General features: G+C 47.5%; 1 protein-coding gene across 1 annotated transcript; it reads right to left on the reverse strand.

Moving 5' to 3' along the window:
• Positions 1-278: 278 nt before the first annotated feature.
• On the reverse strand, positions 279-15,904 carry LOC126989056 (uncharacterized; the record flags this gene model as incomplete). The annotated part of the gene is given in 11 exon segments (XM_050847608.1): positions 279-4,279; positions 5,129-5,626; positions 5,792-6,131; positions 6,342-6,480; positions 7,163-8,833; positions 9,166-9,392; positions 10,298-10,464; positions 10,840-12,984; positions 13,133-13,365; positions 13,368-15,441; positions 15,695-15,904. Coding segments are annotated over 11 exon segments (7,845 nt in total), but the record flags the coding sequence as incomplete, so codon positions are not given.
• Positions 15,905-18,893: the final 2,989 nt, after the last annotated feature.

Genomic DNA, 18,893 nt, shown 5'->3' on the forward strand with positions numbered 1-18,893 from the left:
GCAGTCGCTGTGCAGCTCACCAAGATGTTCATCCTCCCTTTCGAGTTGGTTGATAAATGGGTACCTTGGGAAACCTAGGAAGGTAAACTGTGGCAATCCCGGACTTGACACAGGCCTATGTCCCGGGGTAATGGGTTTTTGACCACCACAGGCTCAAGGGCCAATGGTATGTGGATGAGCACCTGGTAAGAGCACAGCTATAGCATGTGCACCCACCTTTACCTTTACCTCACCATAGAGCAAGGATGAAAATGCTGTAAGGTTATTGAAAGCTATAGTAAAATTATAATTTATTCCAAGATGAATTTCATGGTTATGTACAAATGAACATTATGTCCTGAGATATGGGAAGATGCATATTGGGCTATTGTCATGAAAAATTTTGTTGTGAAATGTATTTGCTCATATTCAGACAGAAAGTGAGATGCTCTTGTATTCAGTAGAGGTATGCACCTTCCCGCCACTTGTACATGGATTGAATAACATAAACTTTAAAATCTACTACACAGGGAGCTCCCAACAAATCAGTATAACTAGGAGGCAAAATTGTAAAACTGCTTAGGTGAGACTGTGGACCGCAGCCGAGGGGGCGGCCGGCAGACATCACATTATCATTAAGTTACCACCACAGTCAATGGACCGGCACTGTCGCCACCCCCCCTGGCCATGGCCACGGCTAATAAAACCAAATTTACATGTACAAACACTGGTGTGGACCATGCATAACATCTGTTAACAGCAATAACTGGCAAAAAGCTTCTGAACTAATGGTACTGTTGTAACTGCTTAACCCTACTATGAGTGAGTCTGGAAAATGTTGGGAGGCGCTACGAGGGATGAACAAGGGAAGGACCGGCAACAGGGGACTGTGGACGCTGCCACACTCCAGTACAAAGAATAAACAACACCTAAATAGTAGTAGCAAAAGTTCTCACTCGTTTATGCACTATTAGCGTGTATTCAGGAGGGGAGGAACACTTGGAATGCAAGCCTCAAATGCTGTGTGTCCTTTGTTGTGTGTGTGTGTGTGTGTGTGTGTGTGTGTGTGTGTGTGTGTGTGTGTGTGTGTGTGAGTGTGAGTGCGTGTGTGTGTGTGTGTGAGTGTGAGTGCGTGTGTGTGCCCTTATGAATTAGAAAGTGTGCAATGTAATGGAGTTTAATTAATGCCTTGTGATGCAAAAATGTAACATGGTTGTGTATTTTCTATGTGTGTGCGAGCACGTGACTGCATGTAAGAGTGTACATCTGATGTGTGGTTGTTTTTGTGAAGGTGTGTCTGTGTATATGTGTTTGTAATGTTTGCGTGTTTGTGTGTGTGTGTGTGTGTGTATGTGTGTGTGTGTATGTGTGTGTGCATATCTGTACAATTGTCAATTATGTCATATAGTAATCACAATGTCAACTTCTGTACACATATTTCTTCTCTTGGTAATAATGTTATTTTACAGCTGTTGTAAGGTTCATTGTACTTTGGTACAATTGTTTTCATAGAATATGTAACTCAATGTTAAAAGCCTGTGTATCTTTCAATTGCTTCAATACACAAATTTCCTTAAAACACCTGGTAAGTGCCTCCCATTTCTGGTCTATTGTAAATGAGTAAAATTATCACCTGGGAAGAGGTTGTAGCTATGGATGTGACTCAAGGATACAGAAACCTATCAAGCTGCCTGTTTTTTTGTGTTTTGTAAGTTTTGTAATGTTTGGTGACAAGTCTTGCCAGGTGAGGTGCGGAAAACATAAACACAACATGTGGGAAACAGCACAGGGAGTACAACACCATAACAATGACATGAACAAAAGAGCTGCCAGACATTATTATAAAAATATTCCTTCTATTTTACATACAACAATGCACAGCATTCAGTCATTTTCTTGCTCTCCAGTCAAACAATATTTACACATATTTTGAGAGAAACCAGAAATCTGACTTAGTGTAGTTCATTATTAAAAGTATATATTAAAAATCTCAATCAAATAACTTAAAAATCCTTGTACTCACTATCATAGGTTATACATCTACTACAAAATCCATCGTTTTCTAGTTTTATAAAAAGAAATTTTGATTTGTTGTCTTAATTTACAAGTAAAAAATTGTATATATGAGTATTATATACTCTTGAATGTGAATTCAGTATCTGATACTGAGATTTGCATCATTAACACTTAGCTCCTTGCTTGTACACAGGGATGATGGAAGGATCGACCAAATGCACCACAATGCGTCCAGTGACTAGTTACTCTACGGAAAAGCTTGCCCTCCAGCTTTATACACACTAGTAAAAAATTAAATAAAAATAAGAGAAGAAAATCTTTGTACTTTCTTACACCTATCATCTATACAAGCAGTACATTTATAAAACTGGATAACTTACAGCCATATTTCTTAGAACCTATGTGTTTAAAAACGGTTATTGTGCTGAACTTACATACAATATCAATAAGTACAGTTAGGTTGTTGTTCGTAGTGCACAGAGCATCTTTCTCACGGGGCAGCGGCCAGCCCCGGGGACAGCTGGCCCGGCCTCACCAGCGCTGGCCTATTATTGCTACACAAGGACGTGCCAAAGCTGACCTAGACTATTTCACTTTTTCCTTTGTTCACTGCGTCAGGCCAACTGTACATTCTTCTTCCGTGCTTAGCCTCTTCAGCATTCCCTCTCGCGTGGGGACACTGTTCTACTCGGCAGTATTTATCATTGTACAAACTCATTCCCAGCATCATGCATGATACATGTGCCTATTCTTAACAAAACGTCTGAGAAAGAATAAAATACAATATTTTATGCTATGCTAAAACTTCACTATAAAATGGCAGAGAAGCTATAAATTTTACAGGTAATCACCATCCATGTTACAAGACCAATTTGATCATCCTCACATTCCATAGGAATTTCTAAAGTAAATTGTCAGATTTACTCCATCTGATAATGCATTTGTTTCCTCAATAATAGAACATGCCCAAATTCACATTTTAAGTCAGTGAAAAGGTTCTTTTCTTGCATATTTATATGACATTCTATATAAATTCATTTCTGGACATTGGTAAATGCATGAAATCAGATCTAACAGTTTTATGATGGTTCCTTGAACTTGTACAATATGTTGTTACACATAAATGGTACCAAAACATGATGCACGAATGGTATGTTTCTGCCATACCTTCCAAAGGATTCTTCGACATATCATTATTCCTCAAACATTTCTGGACACCATTATTGCCAAGGAATCAGATCTAGACTTGATGATGGTTCCCGAAGTTCAAAAATATTCAGGATGAGAGTAATCCATTCATCAACGATAAGGGACAAAAACATATGAATCCAGAGAAGCTAAAATGCACAATGACAATGTTTTTTCAACTTGTCATTATTGAGTCTGCCACTTTTAGCTTTCCTGTAAAACCTAAGCTTGTGACTCAAGTAAGCAGACAAGTCACACCATCGTTCTGAAAGACAGTACACGAACTATTCACACCAAAAAAAACACCTTTAATTTTGTTTTAACTTTTTATACAAAAAAAGTCAGGCTGGTACGACACTAGCAGATTCCTCAATATTAAATTTATTTACAAGTGTTGTCTGTCTGCTACTTTGTTCTAGTGTAGAGTGTGAGTGTGGATGCGTCCTGTTCATAGAGATCTAACGTCAGGGTAAAGTTTAGCGAGGCGAGGCGGCCCTGCAGCTTCACTCAGGGTGCACTCGTCTCATGTGTGGTCCAATCACGTCAAATTGGAAACATTTACATTCTTGTAATGCACGTCCAGGTTCTAGATTTGGAGACTTAACTTAAAACATCAACTAACATCAAGTTATACGAATCCCAATCGTCAATTTCTTAATGTGACCAATATATACACAGGGTGAGAAGTAGCTGTGTTAAGAATTTGAGTAACAATGATGAATGATGAGATGGTAAAACAACGAGTCCAATTGAAGCAGAATAATTTATACAGGTACTAGCACTCTTCAATAAGATCTCTATGGTGAAGTGTGATTGTAAATATGTGTGTGTGTGCAAGTCTGCATGTTGATCAATCGAATATTTAGAAATTAAAATACCTTATAAATACCAATGTTTACATATGGCCCTCCATTTCCTTTAGAGTGAGGTGGCCGTTCCAGCCTATGAGCCAATCTCAGGAAGTGAAAGCTGCCGTTTTCTTGCGCTGTCTCTTGTTGTTCTCCAGCAGGTAACTCAGGTCGATCGCCCCCTTGGCCGGGAGCAGGCCCAGAAGCTTGGTGGCCACACTGTTGACCCGCACTCGCTTCTTGGCTCGCTGTGGAAGAGAAAACAAACTAATTACCTTCGGGAATATAATAATATAAATTATTATAAGCAAATGCTCTGACATATTGTGAAACGAGAGCAACCAACCATATTATTGTCAAGTTAGGTTTTCAAGGTAATAAATACAACTAAGACATAAAACTATGTGTTCTAATCAGTGCTGTACATTAAGATGTGATCATACTTTTATTTACCCAACTTAATAAAGACAAAACTTTAAGCTAGATCTACTTTGTGCTAGCTGCATCATCTATATCATTCTTGAGAACCACAGGTCCTAGCACTTCCCACACAGGACATGCCAACTTTATAGTGCACTTGGGAGGGAAAGTATGAGGTTTAGTCTCAGGAGAGATAAGACTGATGAGAACTATTAGGTGTTTCTTAAAGACAGAATCACTAAAAAGCAAACAGGCAGTTTACTCCAGTGTTCCCAAATCTGAGGACATGCGAGCACCCTGCAGTGGAGATAAAGATTTGCTCAATTAAGCTTCTGAGACAAGGTTTAAGGCCTCTCAATACTTTATGAATTAAAAATCATATAGAAAAAAGCTATTGCAAAATTTGTTCCAAAATAGACCTTAAAATTGTCTAATTTTCTGAGGTCATCACAAAATTTGACAAACTCTCAAATCAAGGTACAAGCACAGGGAGTACTTCATGCGCAGCACACGACTCCGCAGAAGATCAGAGTCGTAACAAAGTCATGCTCCCAAAAGAAAGCTGAATTTTATGCCCTGTCTCTCAGCTTTGGTGTGAGGAGCTTAAACCAAGAAAAGCCAGAAGTGGTTGGGTGCCAGCTATCACATGCCTTTTGTGCCCTGGCCTCAGCTCTTACAGTAGCCAGCGGGGTGTGGTCGTCAATCTCATCAGTGGGAGGAGGTGCGGCCCCTCTGTCCCGAGACCTGCTGCTCCTGCTGCTGCTGCCACAGGTGGTGCTGTTGCTACTGCTGCTGTTGAGGCTATTGCTGCTGGTGGTGTTGCTGCTGTTGCTGTTGTTGTTGCTGCTGCTGTTGTTGTTATTACTGCTGCTGATGGCGGTGCTTGTGTTACTATTGTTGTTGTTGTTGTTGTTATTGTTGTTGTTGCTGCTGCTGTTATTGTTGTTGTTGATGCTGTCACTGTTGTTCCCGGTTGTGCCACTACTGGTTGCAGGAGTGCTGGGTTTGGGGCAAGTGTTAGTACTGTTACTGGCTGTGCTTGAGCTGCTGTTGGTGTTGCCGCCAGCACTGCTGTGGCTGCTGCCGCTGCTGTGCTCCTCGGATGCACTGCGGCCTTCCTTGGAGCCACCGCTGCTGCCACTGCGGCCCCGACTGTTTGATATGACTTCGTGTGGCTGTGGGAAAAAATCAATGTCAGAATATGATTACTGGTAATAAAACAATAGCATTAAAAATATTAAATAATACAAAGCATAAAATTCCATCACAATTACTTTTGTGAGAAATGAGTTTTAAGTCCATGACACACTGAGTTCCATCAACAATTCAGAAACCCTCACCGTGTAGGTGCGCTGTGGCCGGAGCTTCTCAGGAAAGGTGATGAAGGCGTAAGGTTTGATGCAGATCGGGTACTTGGGTTTGCTGATCTTGGAGAAGACCCTCGCACCCTTGTCAACTCGGTACTCGCACACGTACACATGGTCTTCGTGTGCACCAATGGGCCGACCCCGACAATAGCTGTTGAGGTCCAGGACCCAGCAGTGGTTGATGACCATGTCCAGGGGCAAGATCTCACACAAGGGGGAGCGGATCACTTCATTGGAAAAGAACTTCCGCCAAGGCTCGTGGAATGTCTCGTGTGGCCGTAGGTAGTGGTGCCCAAAGGCAAATTTGTCTCCCCTGAAAAAAAAAATATAAAAAGTTGTACAATGACAAACACAAAGAATTATCATCAGTCCACATTCAACACAGCATCTTGCTTTGGTCTGAACATATGCTTTGAACATGAAAATGCTCCAGCTCTCAGATGTAATCTTTCTGGGGTAAAACTATCAAAATATTGCACAGTAAAAATTAAAATAAACGAAATGAGATTGTTGAAATACATACTTTTCATCAATCCACAGGTTCTCAATTTTGAATATCAGAAGGTCGTGGGGCTTGACATCCTTGGCCAGGCGGTACGCTGGCTGCCGCCTCTCCCCACTCTTCTGCTGCGGACGGTCGCGCAGGATGTACACGCTGTCCCCTGGAGGAGAGAAGAGCCAAGTGAAAACACTGTGATCATTCTTGTTATCTGAGTCTTCCAACCCAATCACTGTTCTTTCCATTATGCAAATTTTCTGGAGCAAAAGTGACAACTAATACTACTTTCCAAACCTACTGGAATATTCTTAAAATCTATCTGTCCATTTCTCCAATGCCTTGTTCCCTCATGGGAGTTTCCCCCAAGGGAATGGCCAAGGGAAAAGCATGCCAAATTTTCCATTCCTGCAATCCCTCTTACCCATTCAATTCTTGCCTGCCTGCTTTCTCAAGACCCGTCCATTCTATTGGTTCATTTCACTGGTGGTCATCCCCCTGATAAACTCTCCCTCAATCCAACTTTCATACATTCTCTTCACAAAGTCATCCTCACTCATTGTCATCACATAACCAAACTATCTTTGATTAGTAAGTTTCACTCGTTCAACCACTCCACAAATCATTCCCTTTGCTGTTGATTTCATACACATCTTCATTGCTTCTCCCATCCCACTTTGATACACCACATGCAACTTTCATATAGTTTGTTTCCACTCTGTATAATCATGATTGCTGCAATACATTCCATATTCTTTACAACTAATGAGAAAATGTTATACAAAAACAGTTAAGCACATTTCCAAGAAACAAATACATAGAAAACTCAATCATCAACATCCTCTTACCTTGTTTGACTTGCAGATTGTCTCTGAGGAGTGTGATGAAGTACTTGTGGTCCTTGGGGGCATCTGGGGGCTGGGGGTTCATGGGCACCTCCGGGGAGATGAGGCGCGGCGAGCACTCCTCACACAGGTAATGTTCCGGGGAGTCGGTCACCCCCATGCAGTCACAGTGCTGCCAGACCAGACACCGCTCGCACTGGATCATGACTCCCTCGTCCCGGTGCAGGTTGCAAACACAGCGAATCACATCCTCGTCCTCAAACTCTTCATTAGGGGAGGAGTTTGCAAATGCTGCCGGAAGCGCATCTTCCCCAAGCACCTCCTCCAAGAAAGGCTTGAACTGCAGCTTGCACTCGCTGTAAACTCGCCGCAAGCCCACGGCCATCTGTCCAATCTCTGTGTTTCGTCCAAAAAATCTGAGGTTGTTGGCAAAAAGGCGCATGACATCTCGGTCAAAGGCCTCGGCAGTGATGTAGTGACCAGTGAGGATGTTCTTCTCCACCAGAGCCAAGTCGATGGGCTCACCAACCCTGATGTAGTAGGTTGGGTACTTCTTCTTAGATGGCAGTGTCATGAAGGGAGTGGCCAGGGGCTTATCACTAGCATCCCTTGAGGCAACCAGTTTGTCATAAATGTCCTTAAAGATCTGGGCCAACTTGGCAAGTCTGGTCATCTCAGGGTCATCCTCTGCTTGGGCCAGGCGCCTTGTCTTGACAGATCGCGCAGTGTTGAGAGCTGTGAAGTGTGTCAGGAACTTTTCCACCCTTGTGCTCGGCTCCTCAGAGTCATCCAACACCTCATCGGCTTTCTTCTCAGTGCAGCGACTCAAGCGTTCCCTCGACCGCTTGACCTTCTCCAGGTTACGGATGAGGAAGCACCTGTGGGTGAGGATGAAGAGCTGCTGCTGGTGGGAGAGCGGCTTCATCGGTGTAATGTGTGGCCGCGGGAGATAGTTGTCCTGCTCTGATGTTGTGCCACGCTTGCGCTTCTTCCCAACTTCCTTCTTGGCAGCTTTTTTCTTGTCGTCAACATAGCCATTCACTCTCTGGGACTTGGCTCCGATCACCCCACGGCAGTTGTCAGACCCACACTTGCACTCCTGACCCTCCGCCGGGTTGAAGAGGGAAAAGTTGTAATCGTAAGTCAATTCGGTGCCAAAATCAATGTCCTTGAGGGCAAACAGAGCCATGCGGTACTGGCCATTGACATACCATTTCTGCATCTCACAGTTGGGGTCGCAGGAGTGGTTGACAAAGCGACAGTCACCCCCCATGCGGTGCCCATCAATCACCATCCCACGGTCCAGGTTGAGGCAGTAGTGGTGGGTGTCGTTGGCGTATCTCGTCTGCATCCGGATCTTAAACTCCTTCTCGCTCACCACCTCCCCGACGTACTCCAGAATGAAGGTGCCGGCCTTGAGGGACTCGGTGGTCCTGATGCCCCAGCCCTTTTCTGGCGTCATGAAGCGCTGCAGGCACGTCCTGTACTCATGCCTCTGGATGGGCTGGTTGCCACAGGTGTCGCTGATGGGGCACGTCTGGGAGGAACATTCTATGAGCATCATTTTGTTGATGCAGTCGTCGCCGCATCCCCGCTCACCCGGCTTGACGGGGCGCTTACAGTTGCAGGCTTGGGATTCATAGTCATGGTTGGGTTTGACATCGTAGTAAACATCTGAAAGAAGTAAGAAGGGAAATAAATTAGCAGTTATTATCACGGTCTCTCCCATCAATTTCATTTTGCCGTAGAAAATTTTCTAAAATCTATGACTAATAGGCATGGTAGAAAAAAACAATTTCCTTTCAATTCAAACACTGCTGTATATGTTTCAACATTTACAGAAAGTTCAACAAGAAAAATGATTCTTTTTATATATCTCTCTTTTCAGGTCATTTAAATTAATTCTTACACAGCAGCACCAAAACACATCAGGCAGCTACTACTCATTTTTTAAATCAATAATGTTCCTGGAAACCCTTATGTAAACAGCAGAGGTGTGTACTCACTACTCTTGATCTTCTTGTAGTTCCACGAGGGCACGATGTCCCGGCCAGGCAGCATGTTGTGTTCGTGCAGCCACCACAGGTCGTAGGGCAGCACAAAGTCAATCTGCCGCTCTCTCAGCCACTTGCGGCAGTAGCAGGGTGGCGGGAGGAGGCCGTGGACGTGCTCTTCGGGGTCGTAGGTCAGCTTGTTCTTGGGCATGGATACTTCTCCATTTCTCCTTCGAGGCCTGTGGTTGTGATCTGGCTTAGGGCAGTGCTGGGGTGATGGCCTACTGTTGTGTGTGATCTGGCTAAAGGATGTGCCAAGGTGATGCGGCCTACAGCTGTGCTAAGTCATGGGTCAAGTGTTCGGGTGTTGCTGATGGTTAGGAGCTCCCTAGTGTGAGTGCTGACATTTAGTGGTCCTGGTGAAGGGCTATGCTGGTATGGGTGCATTAGGCTTGTGATCCAGTTACTATGACAAGTGAACATGGACACTCAACACAAGTCATGTTATATATGGGTTTGTGCTGTTACCAAGATAAGCTACAGACATGGAGGTGCTCTTCATTGAGTCTTGTGTGGCTGGGGTGAATAGTATCAGGTTTAGCTAAAACACAGAATGCTCTTACAAGTTGGACATTGAGTTGCACCATGGAGTGTTGGCTTAAGACTATGGTTTACCAGGTTGTGTGTTACATATGTGTTGTGGTTTGCTGTGAGGTCTAGCTAACACAGTAAATCAGTGATGGTGGCAACACACTGGCACACTGAATGGTGAGGGCTCGTAGTGTGTCATGCCAGGGTGAGTGTGTGAGAGGCTGTGCATTTTTTAGGGTGTGCTGGGGCAAGAGTTTGGCATAATGGAGTGATTTGAAGATTGTATGGATGATCACCTACCACTAAATCTACCTGACTAACCATTTACTTATTCCAAAACTGTTTGACACATGCACATACTCCTTTCTTCATTCGTCTACTGGCTATGTACTCATCTGTGTATCTTAATCAGAAAAAAAAACTAATTTAACATCTAAACCTGAAAATAACTACAGGAGCTAAATTATGATAGAAAAATTATGGATTTAAATACTAAACATTGTCACATTTTAGTTCATTCAGACCAAACACACAACTGAAGGTCGACACTCACTCTCCATCCTTGTAGTAGTCCGAGAACAGTCCAGCCACCAGGTACTTCTTCCTCCAGCGCGGGACCTTCCTGTTCCCGGTGAGGGTGCGGCTGCTCTCGTCCCCAGAGGGCGGCTCGCTGCTGGGCATGGACTCGGAGGACAGCACCACGGCATCACAGTCATCCATCTGAGGGCGGGCATGTGGGGTTAGGATGGGCCAGGTTTAGTAAGGATCTCCATGGTCTGTCATGGGTGTGTCAGGATCATTTGTGGTGAGAGATATTACAGATCTCATTAATCTGCTACGTGGTTTTAGGTGTTTATGAAAATGTACGACAACACTGTAAAGCTTTGCTAGAAATGTGAGGACAGGTTGGTCTTCTGAGGGATGCCTATTTAATTTTTCACTTTTCAGGCAAATGATCATGATTGCTGTTTATGAATGGCAAACACTAGGCTGTTAACTCCCTTTTGTGGGCTATTATTCATAACAGTTAAGTTATGAAGGAGGAAATATTTTGTAATACATCATGATAGTTAAAAAAAGGACAATTGACCTTACCTCCTCTTCTGCATTTCTTCTGGGTCTTTTTCCTTCCGACTGCACCGTCCTGACACTCTCCTCACTCAGGTCACGTTTCCGCCTCGTCCGACACCCGATACCTGTGGCAACCTTCTCCAGCATCTTCTTCAGCTGCTGCTCATCTTGCTCAGTCTCTATTTTCTTCTCCTGGAGAGGGACTGCTGGGTCAGGAGCCTTGGTGGACCTCCTCTCCCTCAGCGAGTCTCGGAGCTGCTTGGTGGCCTTCTCCGGTGACTGTGAGGGGGACACGGAGGGAGCCCTTGACGATGGCTTCCTCTCCGTGCTTGTCTTCTTCGGACGCCCTCGTGGCCTTGGTGCGGGGACAGGCACTGGGTCCTTGGAGGTGGGGGTCTCTACTCTCTCCTTGTCCAGTTTCTCCACCTGCTCAGGGCCTGGTTCGGCAGTGACAGGGACAGGGGCACCCACACTCTCCTTGGCAGGGTTCACTACCATGGCACTGGGTTTGGGTTGGGCACTACTGTCTCCTGGCTGTGGAGGGGCTGCCACTGCTGCACTACTGCTGGCACTGCTCACCTCCATGCCTGAAGGGTTTGTCGCTGCTGGAGCCTGCGAGGTGTCCATGGGCTCCTTGCTATCACAGGGTTCACTGATGGGTTTTTCTTCATGGTAATTTTCCTTCTGGTCAGCTAGGTCTTTGGTCTTTCGCTTCTTCTTCCTTATGGTGGGGAATCCTGTGCGATTTCTCTTTCTTCGCTTCAGTTTTTTCTTTTTCTTTGAAGGGGGAGGCTCATTGTCGCCCGTGACCTCAGCAGGCACGCGTTTGTCCGTGACCTTGGGAATGGGCGACCTCAACTCCCTCTTCTTTTTCAGTCTCTTCTGAGGCACTTTTACGGGCACCTCGATGGGACCCTCTTTGTCGGAGGAGAAACCACTCTGGTCACTGTCATAGAGTGGCTCGTGCTCACTGGGGATGTCACTGTCAGAGTGCGTCCCAGAGCTTTCCTTGGGCGGCTCAGCTTCAGGCACCGACTCTGAGCTCGGAACATAAGGCTCCACTGTTTCCTGGGACTTATCAGCACCATTATCACTACTGGGTTTCTCCTCGACCTTCTCCTCCTTCTCCTCCTTTTTCTCCACAACACACACTTTGGGACTGTTATCACAAGTGGACTCTTCCTTAGGTAGCAGCACGTGACTGGTCTCCTTCAAGGCCAGCTCTTTGGTAGCTTTGGGGGACTTGTTCACTGGCACTCTGATGGACGCTTCTTTTTCCTTGCTCTTGGGGACCTCCTTCTCCACCTTGCCCTTGACCAGCCCCGAGGTGGCCCTTGTGGCAGTGGCCGGCGTGTGGCTCAGCTCCACCTCCAGTCTGTGCCTCTTCTTGGGTGTGGTGGTTGTGGTGGTGGTGGTTGTGGTGGTGCGGGTGGAGGTGGAGGCGAGTTCCCTGTCAGCCCGCATCGCAGGCTCGGGCTTCTCCGCCACCTTGCTCACCACTGCTTCAGGCACACATGGCACGGGTATCGCCTGGCTCTCCTCCGGGGCGGCGGCACTCTTTACAACTATATCAGGTACTGACATTTCCTCTGTCCTCTTGGAGACAGGTTCCTCATACTTCTTGGCAACACTGGTGCTGAGCTCATACTTTTTGGCGACATTGGTGCTGAGCTCATACTTCTTGGTGACACTGGTGCTGAGATCATATTTCTTGGCAACGCTGGTAGTCAGTTCACACTTCTTTGCCACCATGGAAGTGTTGACCTCACACTTTTTCGCCACCGAGTTTGCCACCTCGCACTTTTTGGCCGTCACATTGTTGGGCACCAGAGAATCCTCAGATTTCTTGGGGAGATCCTCACTGCTTTGTTTGACAACCTTAGTGTCTGGCTTCACTGGCTTTGGGGTCTCAGCGATCATATTGGAGGTCTTTGGAACAGAGAGTTTTTCTGGTCTGGGGTCAATCTTAGCTAACCTGTCCTTGTCCTCCTTTTCAATTCTCGGTTCTTTATCACAGTTTGCCTTCTCACTGGCTTTTGTCAAACTGAGCTCACTTTTCACATTGTCCATCTTGGGCGGCTCAGGCGTGGCGGGCACAGCCGTAGAGATGTGGCGGTGACGCTTCTTGAGGGGCAGACGCTGCTCGTTGGCCTCCGTCCGCTCCCGACCCTGAAATGACAAATCACAATATGAGTCACTGAGGGATTACCAGAGTGGATTGTAACATTAAGTATCAGTGAAAAGGAATCCTCTAAATTACTATAAAGCATCAAGAGAATTATTAATATGCCAGAAAATTTTACAATTGCCTTCATACCTGTTTTGGAACCTCCTGCAGCTTCTTCTTCCTCTTCCCTGACGCCTTCTCCTTGCCACTCTCTCCCTCCGTGCCAGACTCACGGTCACTGGTCCTCGTCTTCTCGCTGCCCCGCCTCTTCTTGGCTGCCAGCGACACCTTCCTCAGCCGGAAAATGGAGGGCAGGAGGATTTCACCGGGTTTGGACTGTATGAGGATGGGCGCCTTGGAGATGGAGCACTGCTGGACCCCAGCGTCAGGTCCTCCAGGTCGGCAAGGAACACGGGGTCCACAATGTTCTTGTGCTTGCTCTTGAAGTGCTTCGGTTTCTTTTTCTTCTTCTTGTGCATCTGTTTGAAGGCCAGCGTGGCGGGGCAGAAGGCGGGCCGCCCGTTCTCACTCTTGATCTTGCCCTTCATATCCTGGTTGCGGTAGACCTTTTCAAAGATGGCAGGCAACTCCTTTTTCCTGCCCCGCTTCTTCTTCCCCTCAAATGGCAGGCCGTCAGACGTGAACTTTAGCTTTGAGTGGCGCTTGCGGTGCCTTCTCTCAGAGTCCTGTGCGTTGGCGAAGGGTAGGTCAAGGAAGGTGTACGGATCACCGAAGGTCTCCACAGATCCCTCGTGATCGTCAACTCGGCCAGATAATTTGTCTGACTTCTCACTGTTGCGTACTTTTTCGTTGATGATTTTGTGCATGATCCTCTCGCTGAAACACTTCTTACTGGCCGCCGTGGCCGGGAGGTTGTTGCCGGCGGAGTTGACGTCCTCTCTCTTGGGGTACTTCCTCGGCCGCCCCACGGGCCTCTTTCCCTTGAATCCCTGGTCTCCAATTTTTCTATTATACTTCATGGAGTTGTTGGATGGTTCAAAACCTGGTGTCTGCACGTCAGGGTTGGCACTAGAAGGATTGGCACTTTTTTCTGCACAAGACTCAGCTTTGTGCTCACTTTGTACTTTGTTTAGTTGTGGTTCCTGGAGGGGTACACTGGGCTCTAACACTGGAGGGATCTTTTTGGGTCTGCCTGGCCCTCGCCTCAGGGGAGGGATGGGCTCTGGCGGCGGAGGGAGGTCCTCACTGTCCACATCATTGTTCCATTTGCTATCACTACACGCATCCATCGCACTGGCCGCCGGCACGTCGGCTCCTTGCTCACTCTTACAGCACGCAACATTATTGTCCACTTCTCTCACTAACTTGTGCAAGTCATCCTTGAAGTCTGCGGCAACCGGCTGTCCGTCCATCTTCTTTGGTTTCTTATTTTTTGATCCTTTGGGTCTGCCTCGTGGTCTCTTGGGCATGTCTGGATCTTTCTTTGGTCTGCCCGGCCCTCGCTTCTTGAGGGTTCCCTGCTCCTCCAGGCTGGTGCGCTTGGCAGTGTCAGCATGCAGGACAGGTGGGGGGTCCACCTGGCACTTGAGGGCAGGCATCTGGGGCGAGTGCGGGGGGTCGTCATATTCATACTGGGGTGAGCCCAGCAAGTGTGGGGGTGTGACGGCTGGCAACAGTGTGGGGGGTGGCGGGGAGTCCTGAGAGACATAGGTGGGGGAGTAGGGCCGGGTGTGTCCCCCAGAGCCATCGCCAGTCTTGCCGGCACTGTAGAGAGGCGAGTGGTGGTGCGGCGGAGACCCGATGTGGTGCAGGGGAGAGCCATTCACTGACTGAATGCCGCTGTCCGGGGACACGTTGGACACGTTGCAGTCCAGGGGAACGTAGCTCTCCAGCTCCGGCATGGAGGGCGGGTCTGGCTCTTCCTCTGGGTGGGGATCCTTCCCCGGCAGAGGTCGAGACTGCCTCCCTCGCTTCTTTTTGTCCCCAAAGGTTAGGTCCTCACGGCCCCTCGACCCAGACTCAGCCCTGGGACTCCTGGCTGCTCTCTGTTGCTGTTGCTGTTGTTGCAGCTGCTGTTGCTGCTGGCCTAGCCTGGCCTGGCTCTGCTGCTGCTGCTGCTGTTGATGCTGCTGTTGCTGTTGCTGCTGCTGCTGCTGGCGGGCACGGCCTCGGCCATCCACGTCATCGAGGTCGTCCATGAGCACCGTATTGAACTTGAGGGCCTCCTCGCCAACCATGGCCATGGAGTTGATGGCCTCATGTACAATGACATCTGGCAGGTCATCATCTTCCTCTCCAGCAGCGGCAGCAGCAGCAGCAGCAGCGGCAGCAGCGTCTGCAGCAGCGGTGGTAGGCTCCTCTCCCTCGGTGTCTGAGCCGCCACGGGACACCACCACGTCATCGGTGAAGCCATCCAGGGACACGGAGGAGCCATCCTGGTGGCCGCTGCCGCTGCTTACATCGGGCAGCAGGGCGGCCAAGTCCTCCTGGTCCAGCACCTGCACGGGGAGGAGAACACTTAAGTACACAACACAGGATAACACACTTACTGACTCACTTCAAGACTGACTCATTAACATACTAATGTTGACTGGTGCATTCAGTATTCATTGTAGATGACTGTGAATAACTTACTGACAGACCAAGTGAGATGAACAAGTTCCCCATCTCATTAACATAACAACATTGTGTCTGGATAGTGTAGTGTGGGGGGAGGGGGAGGGGTGGGGGGGACAACCCTGATGTACTCACCTGGAGGCCCTCATGGTCACTGGAGATCTGCGAGAGGTGGTGTGCCAGGCGTGAGATTTGCTCCTCGTCGTGGTCGATGTGGTGGTGGTGTACGGTGGGCGCCGAGGCCGCCACGCCGACGCACCCCACCAGGCCGCCCACACCGCCCGTGCGGTACACCGACGCCACTGGTACCCTCATGTCTCCCTTCACACCACCGCCCTGAGGAGGAAACAGTCATATTAGTCACGTCATTCTCACCACCACCACCACCACCACAGGTGACGCCAACAAACAGACTCACTCACTCCATGTTTGTTGTTTGTGTTGTTAACAACACTACAAACAACGGCATGACAGGCTGAATTAATGTTAGTTTTTATTTCTTCACACCAGGACATAATTGTTGTAAGCTATGTTTATCATTATCATAAATATGATTAATAATCAAAATTACCTTGTAAATACATCAAAACGAACGTTTTGAGCAGTGACCTTCCATCAGTAATTATGCGTATCATGAGAATGGAAAAAAAGTCAGGTAAAAGAATATAAAATACAAGACAGAAACTGACTACGAAGAAACACAATCACTGATGGCGAAAATAAGAAACTTGGGAAGGTCGAAACAGAACCTCAACGAAACACACCACTGATACCTTCCTCTTGACAACCCCTCGCCCCAGACCCCCACCCGCGACATCTGCAGCCATAAACACATGCCGCCGAAAATTATGATCCGAGATAAGAGCGAGTGTGATAAGCGCGAATAAGGCGAGACTAATGCGCGAGGAGGCGGCCCCGAGGCGAAGCGAGGGACGGGGCCAGCCAGCCACGCAGCCTCGCCTCATCATCGTACTCCCAACATCGTATCCCTCAGTTTATGGCCCACAACTCGGGGGAAAAAAAAAAAAAAAAAAAGTAGCAATTAACTATTTTAAGTAACTATAAATGAATGTCGTTATCGGTGTGAGTGTGACAGTTTTGGGTCTGGAACCGATAAGTGCACCATGAGAAGAAGAGTAAGGAGGAGGGGGAGAAGGAGGAGAAGGACGAGGAGAAGGGAAAAACAAGAACATGAACAACAGAGATTAGGAGGAGGAGTAAAAAGGAGATGAGATAGAAGAAGAGGAAAAGAAAAAGAAGATGAAGGAGAAGGATGGGGACAGGCTGGGGAGGGATGAGAGGCTGGGGAGGGATGGGACAGGCTGGGGAGGGATGGGACAGGCTGGGGAGGGATGGGACAGGCTGGGGAGAGATGGGATAGGCTGGGGAGGAATGGGACAGACTAGGGAGGGATGGGACAGGCTGGGGAGGGATGGGATAGGCTGGGGAGGGATGGGACAGGCTGGGGAGGGATGGGATAGGCTGGGGAGGGATGGGATAGGCTGGGGAAGGATGGGACAGGCTCGGAGATTCACTGCCAGCCTCACCAAGAGACAAGTCCGGATTTGAAGCGGGGAAACCACAAGGCAGAGGAGGCAGGGCAGAGGCGGGTGTCAATGTCCTCGGGGCCTGCCTGTCTCTCCCCGCCCCCCTCAACCCCCTCTCCCTCTTCTTCTTGTTCATCTTGTTCTTGTTCTTGCTGTTGTTCATCTTTTTCTCTTACTCGTCCTCCTCCTCCTTTACTTTCATCTTCTACCGTTTATTCCTGTTCTCTCTTCTTTCCTCTCTCTCTCTTTCTCTTCCTTCTTCATGTTCATCTTGTTTTTGTTCTTGCTGTTCTTCATCGACTTTTCTCTTTTTATTTTTCTTCCTTAACATCCTTTACTCTCTTCTACCTTATATTCCTCTTCTATTGTCTCCTCTCCCTCGTCTTATTCCTCCTCCCAATTTATGTTCCTTGTGGTCTTCTTTTTACCCTCCTCCTCCTCCTCCTCCTCCTCCTCCTCCTCCTCCTTCTCTTCCTTTCTTGTCTTTTTCTACCCCCTATTCTTCTTCTTCTATCTCCTTCACCTCTTCTTCTTCCCTCTCCTAATCTCTGTTCTGGGTGTTCTTGCGTTCACCCTCCTCCTCCTCCTCTTCTTCCTTTATTATCCTTTTCTACTTTCTATTCTTCTTCTTCTATCTCCTCCCCCTCTTCTTATTCCCTCTCCTAATCTCTGTTCTTGGTGTTCTTGCGCTCACCCTCCTCCTCCTCCTTCACCTCCTCTTCCTTTATTTTCTTATTCTACCTTCTATCTTCTTCCCTCTCCTAATCTCTGTTCTTGTTTTTGCCCTTCTACTCCTCCTCCTCCTCCTCCTCCTCCTCCTCCTCTAGGGCAAACACTCCTCTTACTTTCTGTTTGCTTCATACCTCGCCCCCTCCTTCCTCCTCCTCCCCTCCCCACCGTACTATCTCAGGGACAATGTTTGTATGTATCTCAACGCCAACGAAGCGAGAGGAAAAAAGTAATAATGAGTATCGGGGGATCGGGGCGCCTTATAAGCCGACGGAGGACCGGGTCAAGAAGTGGCGGTGCGGGTTGGTTGCTCTCTCCCATGAACAGCCTCCGATAACACGCTCTTCAGGGAGATAAGGTGTGTGTGTGGAGGGGATGCAGGTTGGGACACACACACACACACACACACACACACACACACACACACACACACACACACACACGAGTTGATGCTAATATGCAGCCTCCTCCTCCTCCTCTTCCTTTTTTTTCTTTTTTTTTTCTCGTTCCTGTTCTCGTTCTTCTTCTTCTTCTTCCCCTCTCCTCCCAAAACACACATATGATCTAATGTTGATGATGCACTTTCCTCCTCCTCCTCCTCCTCCTCTTCTTCCTCCTCCGGGCCCAAACCAGGAGAAGTTCCCAGACCAGACAGAGAGAAAGAGAGGGGGAGAGAGAACGCGAGTGCCCAGATAAGAAATAAATGATATACAGTTGAATGAAAACAAGGAAAACGCTACTAATGATGACGGTGACGCAGAAGGAGGAGGAGGAGGAGGAGGAGGAGGAGGAGGAGATGGAGGAGGAGGAGGAGGTTTTTCTCTTCATTTAAATAAACACAACGCGCTCTCAAAACTCGCCCCCTCGCCAACGACAAGGTGCAAATGTATGATAATTGCGAGTTGGCGCCGCGAGTACTGCAGGAGGGGGGGAGAGAGAGAGAGAGAGAGAGAGAGAGAGAGAGAGAGAGAGAGAGATAATCATAAAAAGTAATTGTAATATAGTAGTAGTAGTAGTAGTAGTAGTAGTAATAATAATAATAATAATAATAATAATAA

Source organism: Eriocheir sinensis, unplaced genomic scaffold, assembly GCF_024679095.1.
Source record: "Eriocheir sinensis breed Jianghai 21 unplaced genomic scaffold, ASM2467909v1 Scaffold1032, whole genome shotgun sequence".
NCBI lineage: Eukaryota > Metazoa > Arthropoda > Malacostraca > Decapoda > Varunidae > Eriocheir > Eriocheir sinensis.